This window comes from Diabrotica virgifera, chromosome 6, assembly GCF_917563875.1.
Source record: "Diabrotica virgifera virgifera chromosome 6, PGI_DIABVI_V3a".
NCBI lineage: Eukaryota > Metazoa > Arthropoda > Insecta > Coleoptera > Chrysomelidae > Diabrotica > Diabrotica virgifera.
Genome location: NC_065448.1, coordinates 204,736,093 through 204,759,797, shown reverse-complemented (window position 1 = coordinate 204,759,797; position 23,705 = coordinate 204,736,093). Strand labels below are relative to the sequence as shown.

Genomic DNA, 23,705 nt, shown 5'->3' with positions numbered 1-23,705 from the left:
CTGTGGGCAAATTTTCAGCCAAATCGTTTATGATGTATTTTGGGAATGGAGAAAAATGTAAAAAACGGTATTTTAACGTTTTCTACACTATAAAATTTGATCAAAAGCTTGTTTTGAATTAAAGTAACTTGTTATAATGCCATATAATGACATTTTTGAGTCCTTTCTATTAAAATATTATGTTCTTCATTGATACTTTACGATAGAAAATGCAAATTTGTATAAATAAACACCAAATCACTGTAAAATCGCATAAAATAACATTTTGAGAAAAAAAGAAGAAGAAGATTCTTTGACCTTAAATATCTTATTTGTATGTACGTCCCGCAGAAGCTATATACCAATTTTCAGACAAATCGGAAGTCCAAAATTTTTTTTGCTCCAAAATTGAGTGATTTGAAATGGAATGACCCCAATACATTTGCCACAGTATTATTAGTCCAATCGTTAGATATTTGATCCCCAAAAATCGTACGAACAATCTGAATTTTGCTGAGCATGTTAACTTTGAGATCCCAAAGATGCATTACATTGTCAATCTACGGAGCTCGGACAAAAAAGTGAGAAATCAAGTACAAAAAGCAAATAGACTGGCAGGATTTCTCAATAACACTATATGGTGAAACCGACATATTAATACTGAGATGAAACCAAGAATTTATAAAGCCAGTGTAAGACCAATAACGACCAACAAGAGCCGATACAGGATACAGCCACAACACAAAGACTACTGGAAACGACAGAGATGAAAGTACTGAGAAGAATTACAGGAAATACGCTGAGAGATCGAAAGAGGAGTGAGGATATTATAAGACAATGTAACGTACAGTGTATAAACGACATAAGTGACACTAAATAGAAAAAAGAATGGAATAACCACATAACCAGAATGGGGGAGACACGTGTGGTCAAAATAGCAAGAGATAAATCACCAATCGGTAGAAGTATCGGCCGACCGCGCAAAGGATGGAGTGATAACCTTCCATAGAGATATCTATTCGCCAATGAACAAGCAAAATTGCTTTTACAGAGGAAGAAGAAAAAAAAATACAAAACATTTTGCTACTTCTACCTCCGGGCTTCCCCCTAAAACTCCCCTGAAAGGGTAGGGGGGGGGGCGAAAAACATCGCAATAGTAGCAATAGTATTCATGCCGTAGAAAAAAATGAAAAAATGTTTCAAACAAGAAAATGTAGCTGAGCTAATTTTGACCTAAAATGTTTATTAGCATTTTTCTGTAGAAAGTATCGTTCTTGTTGAAACAGCGTCGAAAGTGACTGACTGGTGAGTTGGAACGTCATTTACGCGCTCGAAATCAACTTTTTAAGTAAAGTGTGTATCAATTCGACGGTAAAAATTCGATATATAGTCCATTCTTTCACGGTTTTTGCTCTAAATTTTAAAGAACCGCTTGGATTGACATGAAATTTGACATACGTATAGCCTACATGTCAAAGAAAAAAAGTGATATTGTGCCGATGTGTGCTTTTGCCCTGGGGGTGACTTTCACCCACTCTTGGGGGTGAAAAAATATATGTCCAAAATAAGTCCGGAAATGGGTAAACTGACTAATTTTAAGTAACTTTTGTTCTATAGAGCTTTTTCGCCAAGCCAACACTTTTCGAGTTATTTGCGAGTGAATATGTTCATTTTTCAACAAAATAACCACATTTTTAGACGGTTTTTCGTAAATAACTCAAAAAGTAAGAATTTTGTCGAAAAAACGTTCTTAGTAAAAATATAGCATATAAAAAAGTAAAAAAAATGGTGTACGTGTTAGGTCTCTGTATCTCGTATAACCAGAATTATAGCCAATGAAAAATAGATTCATATTCACCAAATTTCAAATAGAATATTTCGACGTAAAATATCCAAAAAATTAAGCACTTTTTGGGGAAACCCATTATAACTTTTTTAAAGTGTTTAAAAAAAGCTTTATTTCTGTTTTTACAAAAAGTTTCTAGCATTAAATTTAAGCAAGTTACGCTCAAAATAAAGTTGGTCCCTTTTGTTTTTGCAAAAATAAATCGGGAAGACCACCCCCTAATTAGCAACTTAAATGAAATTAATCGTTACCGCTTCACAAATTATTTTATTTATGTTGTGTTTATATGATCTGTAAGTTTCATCGATTCAAAGTGCTTATTATTGAAAAAATTTGGTTTCAAAGTACAATTTTTAAAAAATTTAATTTTGAAAAATATGTTTTTTTCAAAATAACTTAAAAATTGTTAGAGATACCAAAAATCTCGAAAAACAAAAAAGGCAGATTTGCTTTTCCGAATATCATATATTTTTTTGTTTTTCTATTGGAAAAAAATTGATTAAGATTTGGTGTTTCTAAGTTTGCATACATTCGTGATCAGTGACTCGTTCAACCCCTTTTAACTACAGCCCTTTCAATAATAAGGACTTTGAACCGATGAAACTTACAGATCATATAAAGAATATATACACGAGTCAAGAAACTTGTGAAGTCGTAACGATTAAGTTCATTGATACTAATTAGGGGGTGATGTTCTCGATTTTTTTACCAAAACCAAAAGGGACTAACTTTATTTTGAGCGTAACTTGTTTAATTTTGAGGCTAGAAATTTTTTTTATAAATCAAAAATGAAGATTTTTTTAAACACTTTAAATAAATTGTAATGAGTTTTCCCAGAAATGTGCTTAATTTTTGGTTATTTCACGTTATCGTATTCTATTTGGAATTTGACGAATATGAACCTATTTTTCATTAGCTATAACTCTGCTTCTACTAGGTGTAGAGACGTGATATTTACAACATTTTTTTAAATGTTTTACAGGCTATATTTTTGCTAAGAATATTTTTTCGACAAAACACTTATAGGCCTTGGGCCCGCATATACAATTATTATTTATGACCACACCGTTGAAACTTTTTGTACTTGTTATTTGGGAGGAGTCGGACAAATTTTGAGCTTGGCGCATTATGGTAGTGGGGCGTTTGTCTGTCAAGCGGTGACGAAGTTGTCAATTTTATGCAAGAAAAAAATTTATTACCACATTGGTCATTCTATTTTAATCAATGGATTTTATCATATAAACAACGAAAACAATTTTGTCGGACAAAAATATTGGGGCATATGACGCGTCGGACACGCTAAATATGTCAAATTTATGAAAATAATAAATTTATTACCACATCGGTAATTTTAACGGTATCTATCATAAAACCTTTTTACAATAATGTGGTAACCTTGTCGGACAATTTTCACGGGGCATATGCGCAGTCGGACGCGCCGAAGATGTCAATTTCCTGAAAATTTTTTATTTATTACCACAGATGTCATTTTTATTTTGTACTGTTCTTTTACATGTGTAATGCATATTGGATCACTTGTCGGACAAAAATAATGGGGCGTTTTGGTACAATTAAAAGAAGAAGTAATTTTTATGCATACAGGGTGTTTGGTAAAGAATGGGCCATAGCTTAATCTCAGGTTCCTGAGGTTAAAATAGGCGGATTTAAGCTAACTTACCTTAGTACAAAGTTTATAATAGCCGAGATACAGGGTGTCAAAGTTAAACTTTTTTTTTATTTATTATTTAATATTTCCTGATAGGTATGAGATAACAACATGAAATTTTATATTTGGGGGTTTCTTGGGTCGAGAAATCTAAATTCCTTACCAAAAATTATGCATTGCCCAGAGGGCGCCACATATGCCTTTCAGCACTCATTTATTACGTTCAATTTTTTTTATCCCTCACTCTGTATAATTTTGACATTAAAATTTTTATTTTCCTATTAGTTTTACTTAAAAAAGGTATACTTCTTTCATCTTCCTAAACTCAACCGTTTTCGAGATAAACGCATTTTAAATATGCGATACACCATCATTTTTAGCATAATATCATTAAAGTTACACCCGAAAAATAACTTAAAATTTATGAAAATAATAAATTTATTACCACATGGATAATTTTAACGGTATCTACCATAAAACCTTTTTACAATAATGTGGTAACCTTGTCGGACAATTTTCACGGGGCATATGCGCAGTCGGACGCGCCGAAAATGTCAATTTCCTGAAATTTTTTTATTTATTACCACAGATGTTATTTTTATTTTGTACTGTTTTTTTACATGTGTAATGCATATTGGATCACTTGTCGGACAAAAATAATGGGGCGTTTTGGTACAATTTAAAAAAAATTAATTTTTATACATTTTTGACTTCATATTAAATTACGTATTTTTCGGCTCATATTACCCGTATGCGCGCCAATGGTGAATATTAAATTCTTAACTGTAGTTAAAAAATGTGCAATAACTACCTCTTAAAACCCACCAAATTTCATTTGCATATCTCAACTGGTTTTAAAGCAATAAATAAATCGTCAGTTTGTCAGAAAAACTTCAACACCCCCTATCTCGGAAACGATGCATTTGTGGACATACGTTTTTCTCGTAAAGCAAACTGACTTTATTTTGTCATGCACAATTACTCCTTAAAGTTTGCCATTTAAAAACACACTTTGTCTATGAAAAACATGGCTAGTTATTAAAGTCCTTAACTTTTTTATTATCCAACATAAACGAATGAATGAAAAAACTGAATGTTGAGAAGGAATGAGGCTATAGTTAGGTTTTAATTTTAGTATTTTATAGATGCTAGAATATTCCACGGGGTGATGCGAACTTTGAGAAAAAACATTTTTCCCTTTTTAAATAGAAATTGAATAAAATTTCTGAGATCGGTAACTTTTGAATGGTATATACAATTTTCAAAATTACAATGGGATAAAACAGGGAGATTCCCTGAGTCCTCTGTTGTTCAACCTGATCATGGACGAAATAATAAAAAAAGTAAGAACAAAAAAAAGAATACCAAATGGGAGAAAAACCACTTAAAATAATCTGCTATGCAGACGACGCAATACTAATCTCTCAAAGTGAAGATGATTTACAACGTATGCTGCACGAATTTAATATAACCGCTAGAAAATTTAACATGTAAATTTCCCTAAAAAAGACTAAATGCATGGTTATAACAGCAGATCTAATAAGGTGTAAATTAGAGCTGGAGGGTCAAATAATAGAACAAGTCATGGAGTTTAAATATCTAGACATCACACTATGCAGCTACGGAAAGCTCGAAACAAAAGTGGAAGATCAGGTGAATAAAGCAAACAGAGCCGCAGGTTGCCTGAATGAAACAATATAGAGAAATAAAAACATCAGAAAAGAAGTGAAAGGCAGAATTTACAAAAGAGTCATCAGACCAATAATGACATACGCGGCAGAAACACAACCTGATACAGAAAGGACAAAAAGAATGCTATAGAAACAGCAGAGATGAAAACATTGCGAAAAATCGATGGTAAGACGCTGTGGGATAGAGCTAGAAGTGCAGATATATGAAGGAGATGCAAGGTGGACAACATTAATAACTGGGTGAAACAGAGGTGTAACCAGGATGATCCTAAGGGGGAGTTACGTCTACTTGAAGGTCTCTGGGGGTATGGAATAATAATTGTGTTAAGCGTATAGAGCTCAAAGTACATCCAAAAGGGGGGTTATAACCCCCAAAACCACCCCCTGGTTACGCCTATGGGGTGAAAAGCAGAAGAGTAGAATGGAACGACCACATAAGCCGAATGACAACAAATAGAGTAGTAAGGACGGTCAGAGAAGGTTCCCCAATAGGAAGACGATCAGTGGGAAGACCACGAAAAAGGTGGAATGACAACTTACTGGAGGCACATTGAAAAACAGACAGAGTAATGTCTATATAAAAGTAAGAAGAAGAAGAAGAAGAAGAAGAAGAAGAGAAGAATTTTCAAAATTAACCATGCTTTGGAAAGGTAATGTTCAGTAATATTTTTGGGGACGAGAACGAAAAACAGACACTAAATGGGACGTAAAATCCACACCCTTGGACCAAAATGGATGGTTGACATATATCTCTTTTCCTATATTTTAAGATTGGATTTGGCCCAATTTTTTCAATTCAGTCACATTTAGAAAATCGAAAATTTCTTGTATAATATAGTGTCGCATGTACGGGAACAGCCGTTCTCTGGGATATAAAAAAATAATAAGCATCAAGGAGACCAAAGCGAACTATAAACAATTTTTCTCGGTTAGATCTACATAGATCAAACTGAAAATTTGTAGAAATACACCTTATAATATTTATAAGGACGTAACGTAGAGAACATTCCTTCTTCTTCTTCTTTCTCATAATCCTTAGTGCCCTTCAGGGCGTCGGATGTCGGGTTCTGCCTTGTAGAGAACATTCTAAAATTTTAAAAAAAATTTCCGAAATTTTCCCTCTTGTCGGAAAATCTTTTTGGAAAATTTTGTGTACAATTCTTTGTCATGCCCTTTTAAGTGTAGTACTTAGCGTGTGTACCAATTTTTAGCTAAATCGATTCAAAAGTAACCGAGAAACACTGTTTTAAATTTTTTTTTTGATAATACCTCTTCGTCGATAGCCTAAAAGAATTAAGATTTCTGTTAGTTTGCCCCAACATTTTTGTCAGACAACTATATTTTTTGTTTAAGAATATAATTACTTGTAACCTACTACTTTTGTCGGAAAAATGGTTGTAAAGATAAGGGATGCACGAACCCAGCATAATTTGAAAGTATACTTTACTAATAAAAATAAATTTTTTGTCCGACTGTCGAGTTGCCCCAATATTTTTGTCCGACACTTTGATTTGTTGATTAAGAATATAATTACTTATAACCTACTAATGTTGTCGGAAAAGTGGTTTTAAAGGTAAGGGTTGCACGAACCCAGTAAGGTTTAAAAGACAGTTTATTAATAAAAATTAAATTTTTTGTCCGACTTTGGATTTGACCCAATATTTTTGTCGGACACTTAGATTTTTTGATTTGCAATATAACTACTTATAACCTGATACTTGTGTCGGAAATTTTTTTTTATTTCGAGAAAAAAAACTACAGAACGATGTTTGTCGTTGTTCAAGGAGTATGTTCACAAATTATCAGATCACAATTTTCCTAAAATTTTCCCTCTTGTCGGAAAATTTTTTAAGAAAATTTTGGGTTCCGATCTACGTCATACCCTTTTAAATGCTTTACTTAGTGTGTGTATAAATTTTCAGCTAAATCGATCAAAAGTAACCGAGAAACACTGTTTTAATTTTTTTTTTTTTTTGATAATACCTCCTCGTCGATAGCCTAAAAGAATTAAGTTTTCTGTTCGTTTGCCCCAACATTTTTGTCAGACAATTACATTTTTTGTTTAAGAATATAATTACTTGTAACCTACTACTTTTGTCGGAAAAATGATTGTAAAGATAAGGGATGCACGAACCCAGCATAATTTGAAAGCATACTTTACTAATAAAAATAAATTTTTTGTCCGACTGTCGAGTTGCCCCAATATTTTTGTCCGACACTTTGATTTTTTGATTAAGAATATAATTACTTATAACCTACTAATGTTGTCGGAAAAATGGTTTTAAAGGTAAGGGTTGCACGAGCCCAGTAAGGTTTAAAAGACAGTTTATTAATAAAAATTAAATTTTTTGTCCGACTTTGGATTTGACCCAATATTTTTGTCGGACACTTAGATTTTTTGATTTGGAATATAACTACTTATAACCTGATACTTGTGTCGGAATTTTTTTTTATTTCGAGAAAAAAAAACTACAGAACGATGTTTGTCGTTGTTCAAGGAGTATGTACACAAATTATCAGATCACAATTTTTCTAAAATTTTCCCTCTTGTCGGAAAATTTTTTAAGAAAATTTTGGGTTCCGATCGACGTCATACCCTTTTAAATGCTTTACTTAGTGTGTGTACCAATTTTCAGCTAAATCGATCAAAAGTAACCGAAAAACACTGTTTTAAAATTTTTTTTTGATAATACCTCCTCGTCGATAGCCTAAAAGAATTAAGTTTTCTGTTCGTTTGCCCCAACATTTTTGTCAGACAATTATATTTTTTGTTTAAGAATATAATTACTTGTAACCTACTACTTTTGTCGGAAAAATGATTGTAAAAATAAGGGATGCACGAACCCAGCATAATTTGAAAGTATACTTTACTAATAAAAATAAATTTTTTGTCCGACTGTCGAGTTGCCCCAATATTTTTGTCCGACACTTTGATTTTTTGATTAAGAATATAATTACTTATAACCTACTAATGTTGTCGGAAAAATGGTTTTAAAGGTAAGGGTTGCACGAGCCCAGTAAGGTTTAAAAGACAGTTTATTAATAAAAATTAAATTTTTTGTCCGACTTTGGATTTGACCCAATATTTTTGTCGGACACTTAGATTTTTTGATTTGGAATATAACTACTTATAACCTGATACTTGCGTCGGAATTTTTTTTTATTTCGAGAAAAAAAAACTACAGAACGATGTTTGTCGTTGTTCAAGGAGTATGTACACAAATAATCAGATCACAATTTTTCTAAAATTTTCCCTCTTGTCGGAAAATTTTTTAAGAAAATTTTGGGTTCCGATCTACGTCATACCCTTTTAAATGCTTTACTTAGTGTGTGTAATAATTTTCAGCTAAATCGATTCAAAAGTAACCGAGAAACACTGTTTTAAATTTTTTTTTTGATAATACCTCCTCGTCGATAGCCTAAAAGGATTAAGTTTTCTGTTCGTTTGCCCCAACATTTTTGTCAGACAATTATATTTTTTGTTTAAGAATATAATTACTTGTAACCTACTACTTTTGTCGGAAAAATGGTTGTAAAGATAAGGAATGCACGAACCCAGCATAATTTGAAAGTATACTTTACTAATAAAAATAAATTTTTTGTCCGACTGTCGAGTTGCCCCAATATTTTTGTCCGAGACTTTGATTTTTTGATTAAGAATATAATTACTTATAACCTACTAATGTTGTCGGAAAAATGGTTTTAAAGGTAAGGGTTGCACGAGCCCAGTAAGGTTTAAAAGACAGTTTATTAATAAAAATTAAATTTTTTGTCCGACTTTGGATTTGACTTAATATTTTTGTCGGACACTTAGATTTTTTGATTTGGAATATAACTACTTATAACCTGATACTTGTGTCGGAAATTTTTTTTTATTTCGAGAAAAAAAACTACAGAACGATGTTTGTTGTTCAAGGAGTATGTACACAAATTATCAGTTCACAATTTTTCTAAAATTTTCCCTCTTGTCGGAAAATTTTTTAAGAAAATTTTGGGTTCCGATCTACGTCATACCCTTTTAAATGCTTTACTTAGTGTGTGTACCAATTTTCAGCTAAATCGATTCAAAAGTAACCGAGAAACACTGTTTTAAATTTTTTTTTTGATAATACCTCCTCGTCGATAGCCTAAAAGGATTAAGTTTTCTGTTCGTTTGCCCCAACATTTTTGTCAGACAATTATATTTTTTGTTTAAGAATATAATTACTTGTAACCTACTACTTTTGTCGGAAAAATGGTTGTAAAGATAAGGGATGCACGAAGCCAGCATAATTTGAAAGTATACTTTACTAATAAAAATAAATTTTTTGTCCGACTGTCGAGTTGCCCCAATGTTTTTGTCCGACACTTTGATTTTTTGATTAAGAATATAATTACTTATATCCTACTAATGTTGTCGGAAAAATGGTTTTAAAGGTAAGGGTTGCACGAACCCAGTGGAGTTAAAAGACAGTTTATTAATAAAAATTAAATTTTTTGTCCGACTTTGGATTTGACCCAATATTTTTGTCGGACACTTAGATTTTTTGATTTGGAATATCACTACTTATAACCTGATACTTGTGTCGGAATTTTTTTTTTATTTCGAGAAAAAAAACTACAGAACGATGTTTGTAGTTGTTCAAGGAGTATGTACACAAATTATCAGATCACAATTTTTCTAAAATTTTCCCTCTTGTCGGAAAATTTTTTAAGAAAATTTTGGGTTCCGATCTACGTCATACCCTTTTAAATGCTTTACTTAGCGTGTGTACCAATTTTCAGCTAAATCGATTCAAAAGTAACCGAGAAACACTGTTTTAAAATTTTTTTTTGATAATACCTCCTCGTCGATAGCCTAAAAGAATTAAGTTTTGTGTTAGTTTGCCCCAACATTTTTGTCAGACAACTATATTTTTTGTTTAAGAATATAATTACTTGTAACCTACTACTTTTGTCGGAAAAATGGTTGTAAAGATAAGGGATGCACGAACCCAGCATAATTTGAAAGTATACTTTACTAATAAAAATACATTTTTTGTCCGACTGTCGAGTTGCCCCAATATTTTTGTCCGACACTTTGATTTTTTTATTAAGAATATAATTACTTATAACCTACTAATGTTGTCGGAAAAATGGTTTTAAAGGTAAGGGTTGCACGAACCCAGTAAGGTTTAAAAGACAGTTTAATAATAAAAATTAAATTTTTTGTCCGACTTTGGATTTGACCCAATATTTTTGTCGGGCACTTAGGTTTTTTAATTTGGAATATAACTACTTATAACCTGATACTTGTGTCGGAATTTTATTTTTATTTCGTGAAAAAAAACTACAGAACGATATTTGTCGTTGTTCAAGGAGTATGTACGCAAATATCAGATCACAATTTTTCTAAAATTTTCCCTCTTGTCCGAAATCTTTTTGGGAAAATTTTGGGTACAGCTCTACGTCATGCCCTTTTAAATGTTTTACTTAGTGTGTGTACCAATTTTCAGCTAAATCGATTCAAAAATAACCGAAAAAATCTGTTTTAAAATATTTTTGGATAATACCTCCTCGTCCATAGCCTAAAAGAATTAAGTTTCCTGTTCGTTTGCCCCAAAATTTTTGTCAGACAATTACATTTTTTGTTTAAGAGTATAATTACTTGTATCCTACTACTTTTGTCGGAAAAATGGTTGTAAAGATAAGGGATGCACGAACCCAGAAGAGTTTAAAAGTATAGTTTATTAATAAAAATTAAATTTTTTATCCGACTTTGGATGTGCCCCACTATTTATGTCGGACACTTAGATTTTTTGATTTGAAATATAACTACTTATAACCTGATACATTATGCGCTGAAAATTTTTTTTAATTCGAGAAAAAAAAATACAGAACGGTGTTTGTCGTTGTTCAAGGAGTGTGTACACAAATTATCAGATCACAATTTTTCTAAAATTTTCCCTCTTGTCGGAAAATTTTTTAAGAAAATTTTGGGTTCCGATCTGCGTCATACACTTTTAAATGCTTTACTTAGTGTGTGTACCAATTTTCAGCTAAATCGATTCAAAAGTAACCGAGAAACACTGTTTTAAATTTTTTTTTTGATAATACCTCCTCGTCGATAGCCTAAAAGAATTAAGTTTTCTGTTCGTTTGCCCCAACATTTTTGTCAGACAATTACATTTTTTGTTTAAGAATATAATTACTTGTAACCTACTACTTTTGTCGGAAAAATGGTTGTAAAGGTAAGGGATGCACGAACCCAGCATAATTTGAAAGTATACTTTACTAATAAAAATTAAATTTTTTGTCCGACTGTCGAGTTGCCCCAATATTTTTGTCCGACGCTTTGATTTTTTGATTAGGAATATAATTACTTATAACCTACTAATGTTGTCGGAAAAATGGTTGTAAATAAAAAAATTTCAGGAAATTGACATCTTCGGCGCGTCCGACTGCGCATATGCCCCGTGAAAATTGTCCGACAAGGTTACCACATTATTGTAAAAAGGTTTTATGATAGATACCGTTAAAATTATCGATGTGGTAATAAATTTATTATTTTCATAAATTTGACATATTTAGCGTGTCCGACGCGTCATATGCCCCAATATTTTTGTCCGACAAAATTGTTTTCGTTGTTTATATGATAAAATCCATTGATTAAAATAGAATGACCAATGTGGTAATAAATTTTTTTCTTGCATAAAATTGACAACTTCGTCACCGCTTGACAGACAAACGCCCCACTACCATAATGCGCCAAGCTCAAAATTTGTCCGACTCCATCCAAATAACAAGTACAAAAAGTTTCAACGGTGTGGTCATAAATAATAATTGTATATGCGGGCCCAAGGCCTATTATTATTTGAGTTATTTACGAAAAACCGTTTAAAAGCGTGGTCATTTTGTTAAAAAAAATGAACACATTCACTGCCAAATAACTCGGAAAAGTATTGACAGTGAAAAAACTCTATAGAACAAAAGTTACTTAAAATTAGCCAGTTGATCGATTTCCTGACTGTCTTTGGACGAATATTTTTTCACCCCCAACAGGGGGTGAAAACCACCCCCAGGGCAAAAGCACATATCGGCACAATATCACTTTCTTTCTTTGACTTATTAGCTATGTGTATGCCAAATTTCATGTCAATCCAAGCGGTTCTTTAAAATTTAGAGGTTTTGCAATATTTTACCGTTAAAGGACGGACTAATATTTTGATTAGACTGACCTTTCGACACAAATCAAAATGCGTTTTAAAGGTAAAAAGGGCAGTTTTCGTATCCAATTTTTGCATTTTGTCGCAAATGAAGTCGGTTTCTATATAGCTGTTAAATAAATAAAAATTGCGCGATTTTTGCCATATTTTACGATTTCTATGGGGTCTTTTAGGGGAAAACTATGGGGTAGGAGCGGCAAACTTTTGGGATTCCAAAATTAATATTCTCGGATTTAATAGTAATATTGGATTTCGATTTTTCTGCTACTTCAATACACAACGCCTACGTGAACATACATTTTTAAAAGTTTATATTTTTTCTTGATATTAATAATGGATTAAAGGGAATTGTAACCAATACTGAAGCAGTGTATAATTAAAAAATCGATGAAATAAAAAATTTCATTAATTATTTGTTGGATCTATTTTACATTAATGATATATGTCCGTGTTAAAGAAAATTTTTTAGCCCTTCCAATTCGAAGGAAAATATTAAACGAAATATGTTCCAATAATTATCGAGAAATACAGGAAGTACAAAAATAATATAAAATCGATTCAATAATAGTGAAAGCAAAATATTTAAATGAGACTAGATGTATCTTGCCACTTGCTGAAACTCTTCCTTAGGATACTACACTCAAGGATGTACAAGATACTAGAAGAACTTAGTGGGACAACACAATTTGGTTTTACGGGAGGACTAGGAACAAGAGAGGCAATTTTATGTTTGAACACCTTAATACAAAACTGCTTAGATCAACAAAAATATGTCTACCTCACCTTCATAGACTACGAGAAGGCATTTGACAATGTTAAGCATGATATCATGATGGAACTACTACATAAGGCCAACATTGACCAGAAGATCAGAAATATTCAAAATCTAAACTGGAACCAAGTGGCAAAGATGAGGATTGATCAGGACCAATATACGGATGAATTTGAAATCCGTAAGGGTGTCCGCCAAGACTCTCCGATGCTTTTTAATTTATATGTGAAAAATATATTCGCGGAAGCATTCGAAGGCACGGAATTAGACATTAAGGTGAACGGCATACCAATTAGTAACCTACGCTATGCGGACGACACAGTTAGACTAAGAGCCGCTATAGGTGAAATTTCTTAATCATTTTAGGCACGATGGGACCCTATAACTTAAATAGTAGAACCTAAAAGAAAAGGTTTGAACACAGTGCCGTCACTTTTCAGTGGCACATGCGTCGACAGTGGCGCATCAAACTTTCCACTTATGGACGGGATACATAAATTAAAAAATACCTTCCCTCACTACCAGAATTCAATTTTTTTCATTTATTTAGGTTCTATGTGATTAAACATAAGATTCATCGTAATTTTAACCCACCACCCCCTTCCCCCTGCTCCCACCTTCAAAAACTTTATTTTTCGATTTTATTTTTTTTTGGTGGGATGCAATCAATTTTAAAATTTCAAAAAATTCACACGCATAGTTAAGGCTTTTATAAAACACGTCTATTTTTTATAGACCTGTAGGTTGAATATACATAACCTCAAACATTTTTTAAAATTTTTGTTTTGGAAAAAAGTATATAACTTTTTTTTGAGGATAGCTGCAGATCTAATTTTTTTTAATCTTATGTAATTTATCAAACAATATATTTCTAATTTTTTTCAGATTTTTCTGTAACTCTGGTTACCTTCAAAAATCCAAAAAACTGTTTTTTAAGGGGGTTTTGGGGGGTTTAAACGTGTTTCTCCCATTTTTAAATATTATAAAGGGCTCAGTTACTTCAAGTTACATATAACCTAGAAAATAGAAATTGATTTGATATATTATGAAGTCTATAAAATAGGGGAAATCCCCCAAAACCCCCCAAAAAGCAGTTTTTCGGATTCTTGAAGGTGGCGAGCCTTACGAAAAATCTTAAAAAATTAGAAATATAGTGTTTGATAAAACACACAAGATTAAGAAAAAATTAAACCTGCAACTATTCCCCAAAAAAAGTTATACGCTTTTTTCAAACTAAATTTTTTTAAATTTTTTGAGGTTATGTACACTCTACCTACGGGTCTATAAAAAATAGACATGTTTTATTAAAGCCTCAGGTATGCGTGTGAATTTTTTGAAATCTTAAAATTGATTGCATCCCAGCAAAAAAAAATAAAAACGAAAAATGAAGTTTTTGATGGTGGGGGCAGGGGGAAGGGGGTGGTGGGTTAAAATTACACTAAATCTTATGTGTTAATCACATAGAACTTAAAAAAATAAAAAAAATTGAATTCTGTTAGTAAGGGAGGGTAACTTTTAATTTATTTATCCCGTCCATAAGTGGAAAGTTTGATGCGCCACTGTCGACGCATGTGCCACTGAAAAGTGACGACACAGTATTCAAACCTTTTCTTTTAGGTTCTACTATTTAAGTTATAGGGTCCCATCGTGCCTAAAATGATTAAGAAATTTCACCTATAGCGGCTCTTAGTCTAAGTGATTATAACCGACAATTTGGAAGATCAGAAGATATTATTAGATAGGGCGAATAATATAGGTAAAAACTATGGCCTCAAGATCAACATTTTGAAAACGAAATATAATGGTCATTAGCAGAAACCCTCCAGAAGACCCGATAATATACATAGGTGACGATCGAAATAAAGGAGGCAAAGGCTCAATTTGGGCTGTAGTGCCGTAGAAGAAGAAGAGGACGATCGTATAAAATGCGTGAAAACTTTTAAATACCTTGGCACCACAATCAATGACCAATGGGATCCACAACATGAAATAAAAACCCGAATACAAACGACAAGACAAGCTTTTATGAAATTCAGACCGCTCCTATGTAATCAAAACTTAAATTTCGAAATACGCTATAGAATGGTAAAGTGCTACATATGGTCCATCTTGCTTTTTATGGCATGGAAACGTGAACTTTGAAAAGAACATCAATTAACAAATTTGAAGCATTTGAAATGTGGTCATTGAGAAGAATGATGCGCATACCGTGGGTGGATAGAGTTCGAAACGATGACGTCCTTAAGAGAGCCGGCGTGGAAAGAGAAATCTTTAGATTAATTAAGAATCGCAAGATTAGTTACCTTAGGCACATATTAAGAGGAGAAAATTATGAAATACCACAGTTAATCCTACAAGGAAAGATCGAAGGTAGGAGCGGAGTCGGCCGCAAACAACTATCCTGGTTAAGAAATATTCAGGAATGGACAGGAATACACAACACAGGCGAGCTGTATCAGGCCGTCAAGAACAGAACCTTAGCAATGAGATAGTCGCCTACGCACTTTGGTGTATGGCATGTTAAGAATAAGAAGAAGATGTATCTGAGATGAAATTAAGAAAAAAGTAGTCACGAAAAGGATGTCTAAAAACGATGAGAACAGAACTGTCGACAGAAACCAGTTGAGTTAATGGGAACAGTAACAGCAATGACTACCAAATTAATAAAAGAAGAACTTGTTTAAGAACTTAAGAAAAAAATAAAGAAAGAAAACTGCTTTGGACCCGGTCATATCCCTGAGAAAATGTGGACATCTTTAGGAGAGACATGAAGAAGGAGAGAACAGAATTATGGACGTGGGACAAATGCCTGACGAATGAAAAAGCAGTAAATTAGTTTTTTTAACAAAAACAAAGGATAACTTTATATATATACAACAACGCACAAACTACATAATATTCATTGACATTAAGAAAGTACATAAAGTTCCTCGACAGATTCTGTGGTGGATAGCTCAATAAGAAAGAAGTTCCCGGTAAGTGTGTGAAGATTGTGAGAAATATGTATGAAGGACTAACAATTAATGTTAGGACATGCGTGGGAGAGACAAAGGGCTCAGTGCTTATTCCTTACTTAGTCTCATTAGTTTTGGATCCCGGATGGATAAATTGCATTAAGCAGAAAAAAAGAAGGAGCAAGAGAGAAAGATCAAAGAAGAACTGAAGAGAGAAGCTTAGGCGGGACATGTCGGTAAAAGGTATTGTTATTTTCATGACTCAAAATAGAAATAGGTACGAAGTAACAGTAAAAGCCGAAGAGCTATAGAACAAAAAAAAATATGTAGTAAAATATTAATGACATCTGATATAGACAACTATGATATGAGCAACGGGCCATGAAAAATAAGAGACAATGATTTGATTATCATCATCCAGTCCATTCACATTCAGTGTTAGATACAGTCTTCTCTAGTCGTTTAAATTCATTTTCGTTTATTCATTTTTGCGCTGTGTTGCCATTTCCCTAATAAGTAGTTTAATAGTCATTTATATTAAAAATACCCTTTCGGAATACGTCACAGAACGTCTTCGGAATGACAATTTCATCATCACTGTTGCTACCTTATAAGTATTAAGCATATTCAGGAAATATTTCTTAGATTTTGTGTATCACTTTCGCATAGCTCTTTCAAACGTCATGAAATATGGATTTAACAATTTTTTGTATGAAAATTTCTTTGTATTTCATTTTTATGAAAATTTAAGGTAAATCAACTCTCCATTATATATATACCTAAATTAAAATAACGTCGATGAATAATTGGAATTTAGAGACTAAAGACTTATTTTAATCAAAAATGAATAACCATTTTCAATTTCGTTGCAAAACGAAAACGCTGGGGGTTTGTTTTGGTTGGATCAGAGAGAGCAGCATATGTGCCTCCTGATGAGAGACTAATAAGTTTCGAAACCGGTAGAGGTGCTTGCTGCACTCTCTGATTGGACTGGTATATGGTTCGGCTGTATTTTCGTTTTGCAACGAAATTGAAAATGGTTATTCATTTTTGATTTACATTTACTCAGCATCCGTATGGCTTGCAAATTGTAGAAGCCTCGGAGGTGTAACCAGAGAAGGTTCCCATTGTTTTCATTCTGGTGGGGTGTAGAATAGCATTATGTTGTTTTATATGCCATTAGAGTGAAAACTTAGTCTTTTTCCTTATTTTAATATTAAAGCGCTCTCGCCAAATTTTAGACATTTAATTTTAGAATCATTTAATCGCAAAGCATTCTTCTTACGTGCTGATTGTCGATCTGCCAAGCTGATATCTCTTGTTTTATGTACTGTTGGAGATTTATTTGATTTACTATCCAGCTTAATACATTATCATAAACATTTTGTATTATTTTGGATTCTAAACACGACTTAAGCTTGTCGCTCATTTATGCGCTGCTAAGTTTTGAAATGTGCGCTAATATGTGCACGGTTTTTCGCTTACGTACGGGGCGGTACAGCACGTTTTTCGGTTTGGAATCGAAGTCAGTTGTACTTGTGTAGACACGTTGTACGATAGTTTTTGAAGTAATGATTTCGAATAGCAGTTCAGAAGAAGACTTTGTTATTGCATGTGCAGTAGCTAAAGAAGAAGAACATAATATGAATCGTAAAAGAAAACCTTGGATTCATAACATAAATTTAAAAAGGGAAATTTAGGGAGAATTTCACCACCTTCATGAAGATAATTATGCAAATAACTGAACGAGTAATTTTTAAAATCAAAGACATTTTGAAATTAATTTTCAAACCTTTCTGTTAACATTTTTCACCTATTTCCTATTCCCTCCCAAATATTAGGTTTGTTCTAGCATCAGTTTCAAACGGTTTGAAACCATCAGAGAAAATAGTGGACCAGCGCGAGTAGAGGGGATAGCACTGGTGACTGTATTATGTTCTCTCACTGACCAACTGTTTGCTGACGGTTTCTGACTAGTTTGACTGTTTGCTAGAACAAACCTTATAACGCCTCATCTGGTTGTGGAAGTTCTGATCGGAAATATCATAAACTTCTTTATAATCTTGGACAATCAAAATAAATGTTTCATCATCTCTTCACTACAGATAGTACCTACAGGTCTACAAATAACAATAGAACTACTGAACATGAACATTAGCGATATTAGTGAAGGTTTTTTCAGTACGAGACACGTCGAAAGTAGTCAACAAATGAAATTCAGAGAAAAGTTTCTGCATGACTTCCGCAAATTCCCGCTCACTAGTGCAACGCGAAGCGCGCCGAAGACAATTTCTTCGCCTAGGATTCTACGGTTGCGATCCCGGCCACTTCTCTTCGTTTCGTCGCGCGCTGCTTCGCACCGAACAGATAAGCGCGGTTATATAACTCATCATCATCATCATCATTTGGCTCTACAACTCTATGTGAGTCTTGGCCGCGTTTACTATTTCCCTCCATTGTTGTCGGTCCTGAGCAGCTATTTCCCATTGCTGTACTCCTATTTTGCGTAGATCGCTGGCTACTGCGTCCTTCCATCTCTTTCTTGGGCGACCAACTGACCTTTTTCCAACGGGCCTTTCCCAGAATGTGGCGTTTAGAAGTCTTTCGTCACTTGATCTTAGTACGTGACCCGCCCATCGTATTCTGTTTGATTTAATGTAGCGTACTATGTTTTCATCTCCGTATATTGTCTGGAGTTCATCATTGTGTCTTCTTCTCCATTCTCCTGTTGTCTCTTCTCTGCAAGGCCCTCTTCTCTGCAAGGTTATATAACTACATGAAGAAAATTCATAGCAACCTTTTTCTCTGCGCTTCGCAGCGCATAAATGAGCGACAAGCTTTACGGTAATGTTTGTCGTAAGTTTTTTGTTGGTTTGCTTTTTTGCTCGATATGGATGCTTAATGTCTTTTTTTTTCAGTGACACAGAAGAAATGGCGATATTTTTTGTATTATTTTTAAAACAATAAAATAACGGTGTATGAATGTAAAGAAGAAACCGTCGAAACCCGATCTCTTCTTTTTATTCGGTAATATTACTAATATAGTATTACTAATACTATATTAGTAATATAGTATTTGATCTATTACCAGAAAAAATACATTTTTTTATAAATGTGTTTTTTTAGCAAAATCTCTTCTTTTACACTGTTCATTATAGTTTAGACATTCCTACTTCTCGTCAATTTTTATGCAAGGATCTTTTGTGATTTTACTGCGTCACGATTACTTTATGTCAAAGTGGTTTTACTGCGGGACGATCATGTGTGGACAACCTTTTCGTCATCCAACAACTTATAGAGAAAAGGACGAGCGTAAAGGAAGAAACCCACATTGCCTTCATAGACTTGGAAAAGGCATATGACTCCGTCCCGAGAAACAAGTTGTGGCATGCCCTTGTTGAAATGAAAGTTAGTCCGGCTATTATACATATTATCAAATCATTGTACAGCGATAATGTGGGATATGTCAAGATTGGCACACAACTATCTGAAGGAATAAAAATAGAAAAAGGACTGAAGCAAGGGTGTAGCTTATCACCGTTGCTATTTAACATATACTTGGAAGTCGCTTTAAAAGAATGGAAAAGAAGTTGTGGACTAATGGGGATCATGATCGGAGATGACTGCCTGTTTAACATCCACTTTGCTGACGATCAAGCAGTACTGGCACAAGATTCGTATGACATGGAATTCATGTTAACTCGCCTGTATTCAACCTACAAAAAATGGGGCTTAAATATAAATATAGAAAAAACAGAATATCTAGTCGTGAATTCTGACGCCCAATTTGAAATCCTAATAACAGAGAATACATCAATTAAACAGGTTGAAGAATTCAAATATCTGGGAGCTGTAATAACCAAAGAAGGCCTAGGCAACAAAGAAATTCAAAGGCGAGTTGAACAAAGTAGGAAGGTAGTAGGTTGCTTGAATTCCGTGTGGTGGGATAAAAATATATCCAGAAATACAAAATTAAGAATAGGGAAGACATTTGTGGAATCGGTACTCATGTATGGAAGCGAAGTCTGGACATTAACAGCAGAGTCCAGAAGAAGGATCAATGCTGTGGAAATGGACTACATACGTAGAAGTGCTGGAATCTCCCGATTGGACAGAATACGTAACGAAGAAATAAGAAGAAGGATGCAGGCACACGATACAGCGGTAGACAGGCTCGAGAGGAGAAGCCTAAAATGGTTCGGTCACTTACTTAGAATGGACGACCAACGATGGCCAAAGAAACTCCTGAAATGGAAACCCCCAGGTAGGAAGAAAAGGGGAAGACCAAGACTATCCTGGAATGACACGATAAGGAAGGCCATGGAACACCGAGATTTGGAAGAGGAAGACGCCCAGGATAGAAATAGATGGCGGTTAGGTGTGGGGATGCGGCGTCAGCCGATATGATACCCCGTATATATATATATATATCTTTTGTGATACCATTTAAATTGTAAACTTTATCTGAACATCTTACGATATTCTGACGATATTGTACTTCTAGTAAAAAAAGAAGAATTACAAAAAATTGTTGAAGATTTGACTAATAAACCCATGCAAACACAATTAAGAATGATCTGCCATAGAACCAAAAATTATAACCAACCAAGAAGATGATCTGAAAATCAACGTAACAAAAAATAGAGAACAAGTAACTTAGGACAAATCACAAAACCTAGTAAAGAAACCCATGTTGAGGAGATAAAATATATTATATAGTAAATACTAAAAATGTATCTAAAACAAGGGTTTTCAATCAGTGTGTACCATTACACCCAAACAACAAGCAAAAGATATCGAAATCCGACTTTTTATACAAAGACACATGCCGAACATGAAACTGTCAGGTAGAAAAACAAATAGGTAGATTCATAGCAAAACCAAAGTAATGCAGGTTTCAACCCAAATAACGAAACTTGTAACAAAATCGTAGATTATGGAATTACAAATTATAAGACATCAAGTTAAATGGTCAATTTGTAGAAAACAACATTTTGAGCCGAGATAGATGCAAATAGGCCACGATGAATAGAACACGATGGAAGAAAGTTTGGACGTTCTTGGCTAATTACATAGATATAGATCCCTTTTATTTAAAAACAACATAATGTGGCTTTTTTAGCAGTCAAACTACATATTGATAATGTTTTTTCTGTAAAGCATTTAGCAAAGCAATAAAAACAATCAGGTATATTTGCGTCAGTTAATTTAGAGGTACTCCTAGAGAGACCCCAAATTGAGATATCTATCTAATAAAACTAAAAACATGGATTGTTTTTGTCACTAAATCAAATTCCGAGACATTTTTTTAAACAATACGTGTTTTTCTCTTTTAAAGAATTTTTACTAATTTTTTTATAAATACGTTTTTAATTCAATTCATTTTATATTTTTAAAAATTCTTGGGCAGACATTTCTTCGGCTATTTAAAAAGTAATTCAACAATACAAACCATTTTTCTTGAATGGATATGATATTCTTGATCACCAAATATAGGATGGGGGAATGGGAACCATTTTGCAAGGTACAGGTAGGAGGGTGTCTAAAAATTAAAATCATAAAACTGAAATTCTCAGAAAGTTGAATGTCGCCCTAAAAATACGATTAAACTATATTTTAATGCTTCTAATAGGCCTTGGGTCCACACAAAGGACATCGCACACATCTTATGGAAAATATAATGTCACTCAAATTCAATAAAATTTATACGAATAGATTCGTTTTAAATTAACGGTCAAATCTTATCATTGCGCCAACTCTTAATTATGATTAATTACGGCGCAAATTGCAATTAAAGTTTATCGAAATCACATTTTTGGAGTCAGTAAAACTGTCAGCTACAATCACTATTGCTCTGGGTGCTATTCAAAAGAGCTTAAACCCCGCTGGGCCTAAGCGGATTAGTGAAACTAATCCGCTGATTTATGGAGTACCGACAATTTGGGTATTATAAAATATTTTTTCTCTCTCTAACTTATGTACGTATCCATTTGATTTCAGATTTATTTCTATCAATTTCTGCTCTTATTATTGAAAATATGGAGTTGGCGCAATGATAAGATTTGACCGTTAATTTAAAACGAATCTATTCGTATAAATTTTATTGAATTTGAGTGACATTATATTTTCCATAAGATGTGTGCGATGTCCTTTATTAACTGACTCATGAGACTTATTTTATTCAAATGTTCATGTCAAGTCGGACAACGTCTATTTCGGAAAATTTTTGGGAGGGAGGCGTAAATAGATATAGAGTCTAAATATAGAGCCTAGATATAGATCTAAACTTTGGTGCATCCGACAAATGGAGTACCTTTAAAAATTTGTCGAACATTGTCACCAGTTAATTGTAAATATTTTTATCCAACAAATCTTCAAAAATCAGCTGCGAGGTGAGGGTATAAATTTTATGACATAACTTGCGCACTTGTCGATGTGCAAAATTGTCCGACTCGACATAAATAATAAATAAATAAATAAATGAATAAAAAAAGTCTCATGAGGGAGGATATAATTTGTTTTAAGTGTATGCCCAAGGTATGTACCTTATTATATCCAGGAACATATTTGTATACCATTATGGAGCAAAACTTTCTTGAAAGGTTTCAATCTTATAGTGCTTGTAGTTGTCAATTCATTTCCGAGAATTTCGTATTTAATTTAAAATCGTGTATGAACAACAACAGGAGTAAAATATTAAATAGAAATAATAAATAAATAAAAAAATCATAAAATGCTTTTTTGAACTAACATCAATAACATCAATCAGTACATGTCAAACCAACAACACTATTTATTAAATAATAATATAGGTATTGTGAAACTTATAGTGTAATGAGACAAGATTCTTGTTAGTTTAAGAAAGAGATAACAGAGTAAGAGGGAAACATCTGCAATGAAAGATAGAGGAACTGCCAACCCTATTCACTATACAGGGTGTTTCATTAATAATTGTCCATATCGTAAATGGAGAAACCTCAGCATAAAATACGAAGATTTAACCCAAAACACTTAAAATAAAACATTCTTCCTTACCGAGATACAGAGTGTTTTATTGTAAATGTTCTAAAATGATTTCAGCCCATTGTTAAAGCACCTTTTAATATTATGTTATGTTCAAACTTGACACACGTTTTACACATGTTAGGATACTTTAACTAGTGTTAAAAGATAGTTCTCCGCTTTTACCAGAGGCGTGCCGTAGGGATATATACTTTATTTTCGCCCCTTTTCCCCCCTCACAATCTACGCCACTGTCGTAATAATCATTTCAGCATGTTTTTCTGATTTCCTGTTACTTTTTACGTAAATATCATCCTTTTGTCTCATTGCGAGAAAGTAAGTAGTTTTCAAGTTATTTGCGTTTAAAGATAATGGATTCCATAAGACTAATTATGTATTTTAAACTACATTCAATAAGATTATAGTCGGAGAGATAGAAGCGGATTTTGTGCGTGATAAGTAATATGGAAAAACTATACGGGGATATGTTGAATTAGTTATGTACATGACTTTCACCAACGGCCGGAAACCAGAGTTGGGGCCGAGGGTAGTTATAAGGGGTCAAAGTCGCGGATTTTATTATTTTTTTATGACGCTCATGATCGAGATAG

General features: G+C 33.2%; 1 protein-coding gene across 6 annotated transcripts in view; it reads right to left on the bottom strand.

Moving 5' to 3' along the window:
- LOC126886681 (GTPase-activating protein skywalker) overlaps nt 1-23,705 on the bottom strand; it is a 400,554-nt gene that overhangs the window by 89,927 nt on the left and 286,922 nt on the right. For 3 of the 6 annotated variants that reach the window (XM_050653674.1, XM_050653670.1, XM_050653671.1), the window contains one exon: nt 21,545-21,634. The exons of the other annotated variants lie outside the window; for them this stretch is intronic. In XM_050653674.1, coding sequence (XP_050509631.1) covers nt 21,545-21,634 — 90 coding nt within the window. The remainder of the gene's footprint in view (nt 1-21,544; nt 21,635-23,705) is intronic. 6 annotated transcript variants of the gene reach the window in all.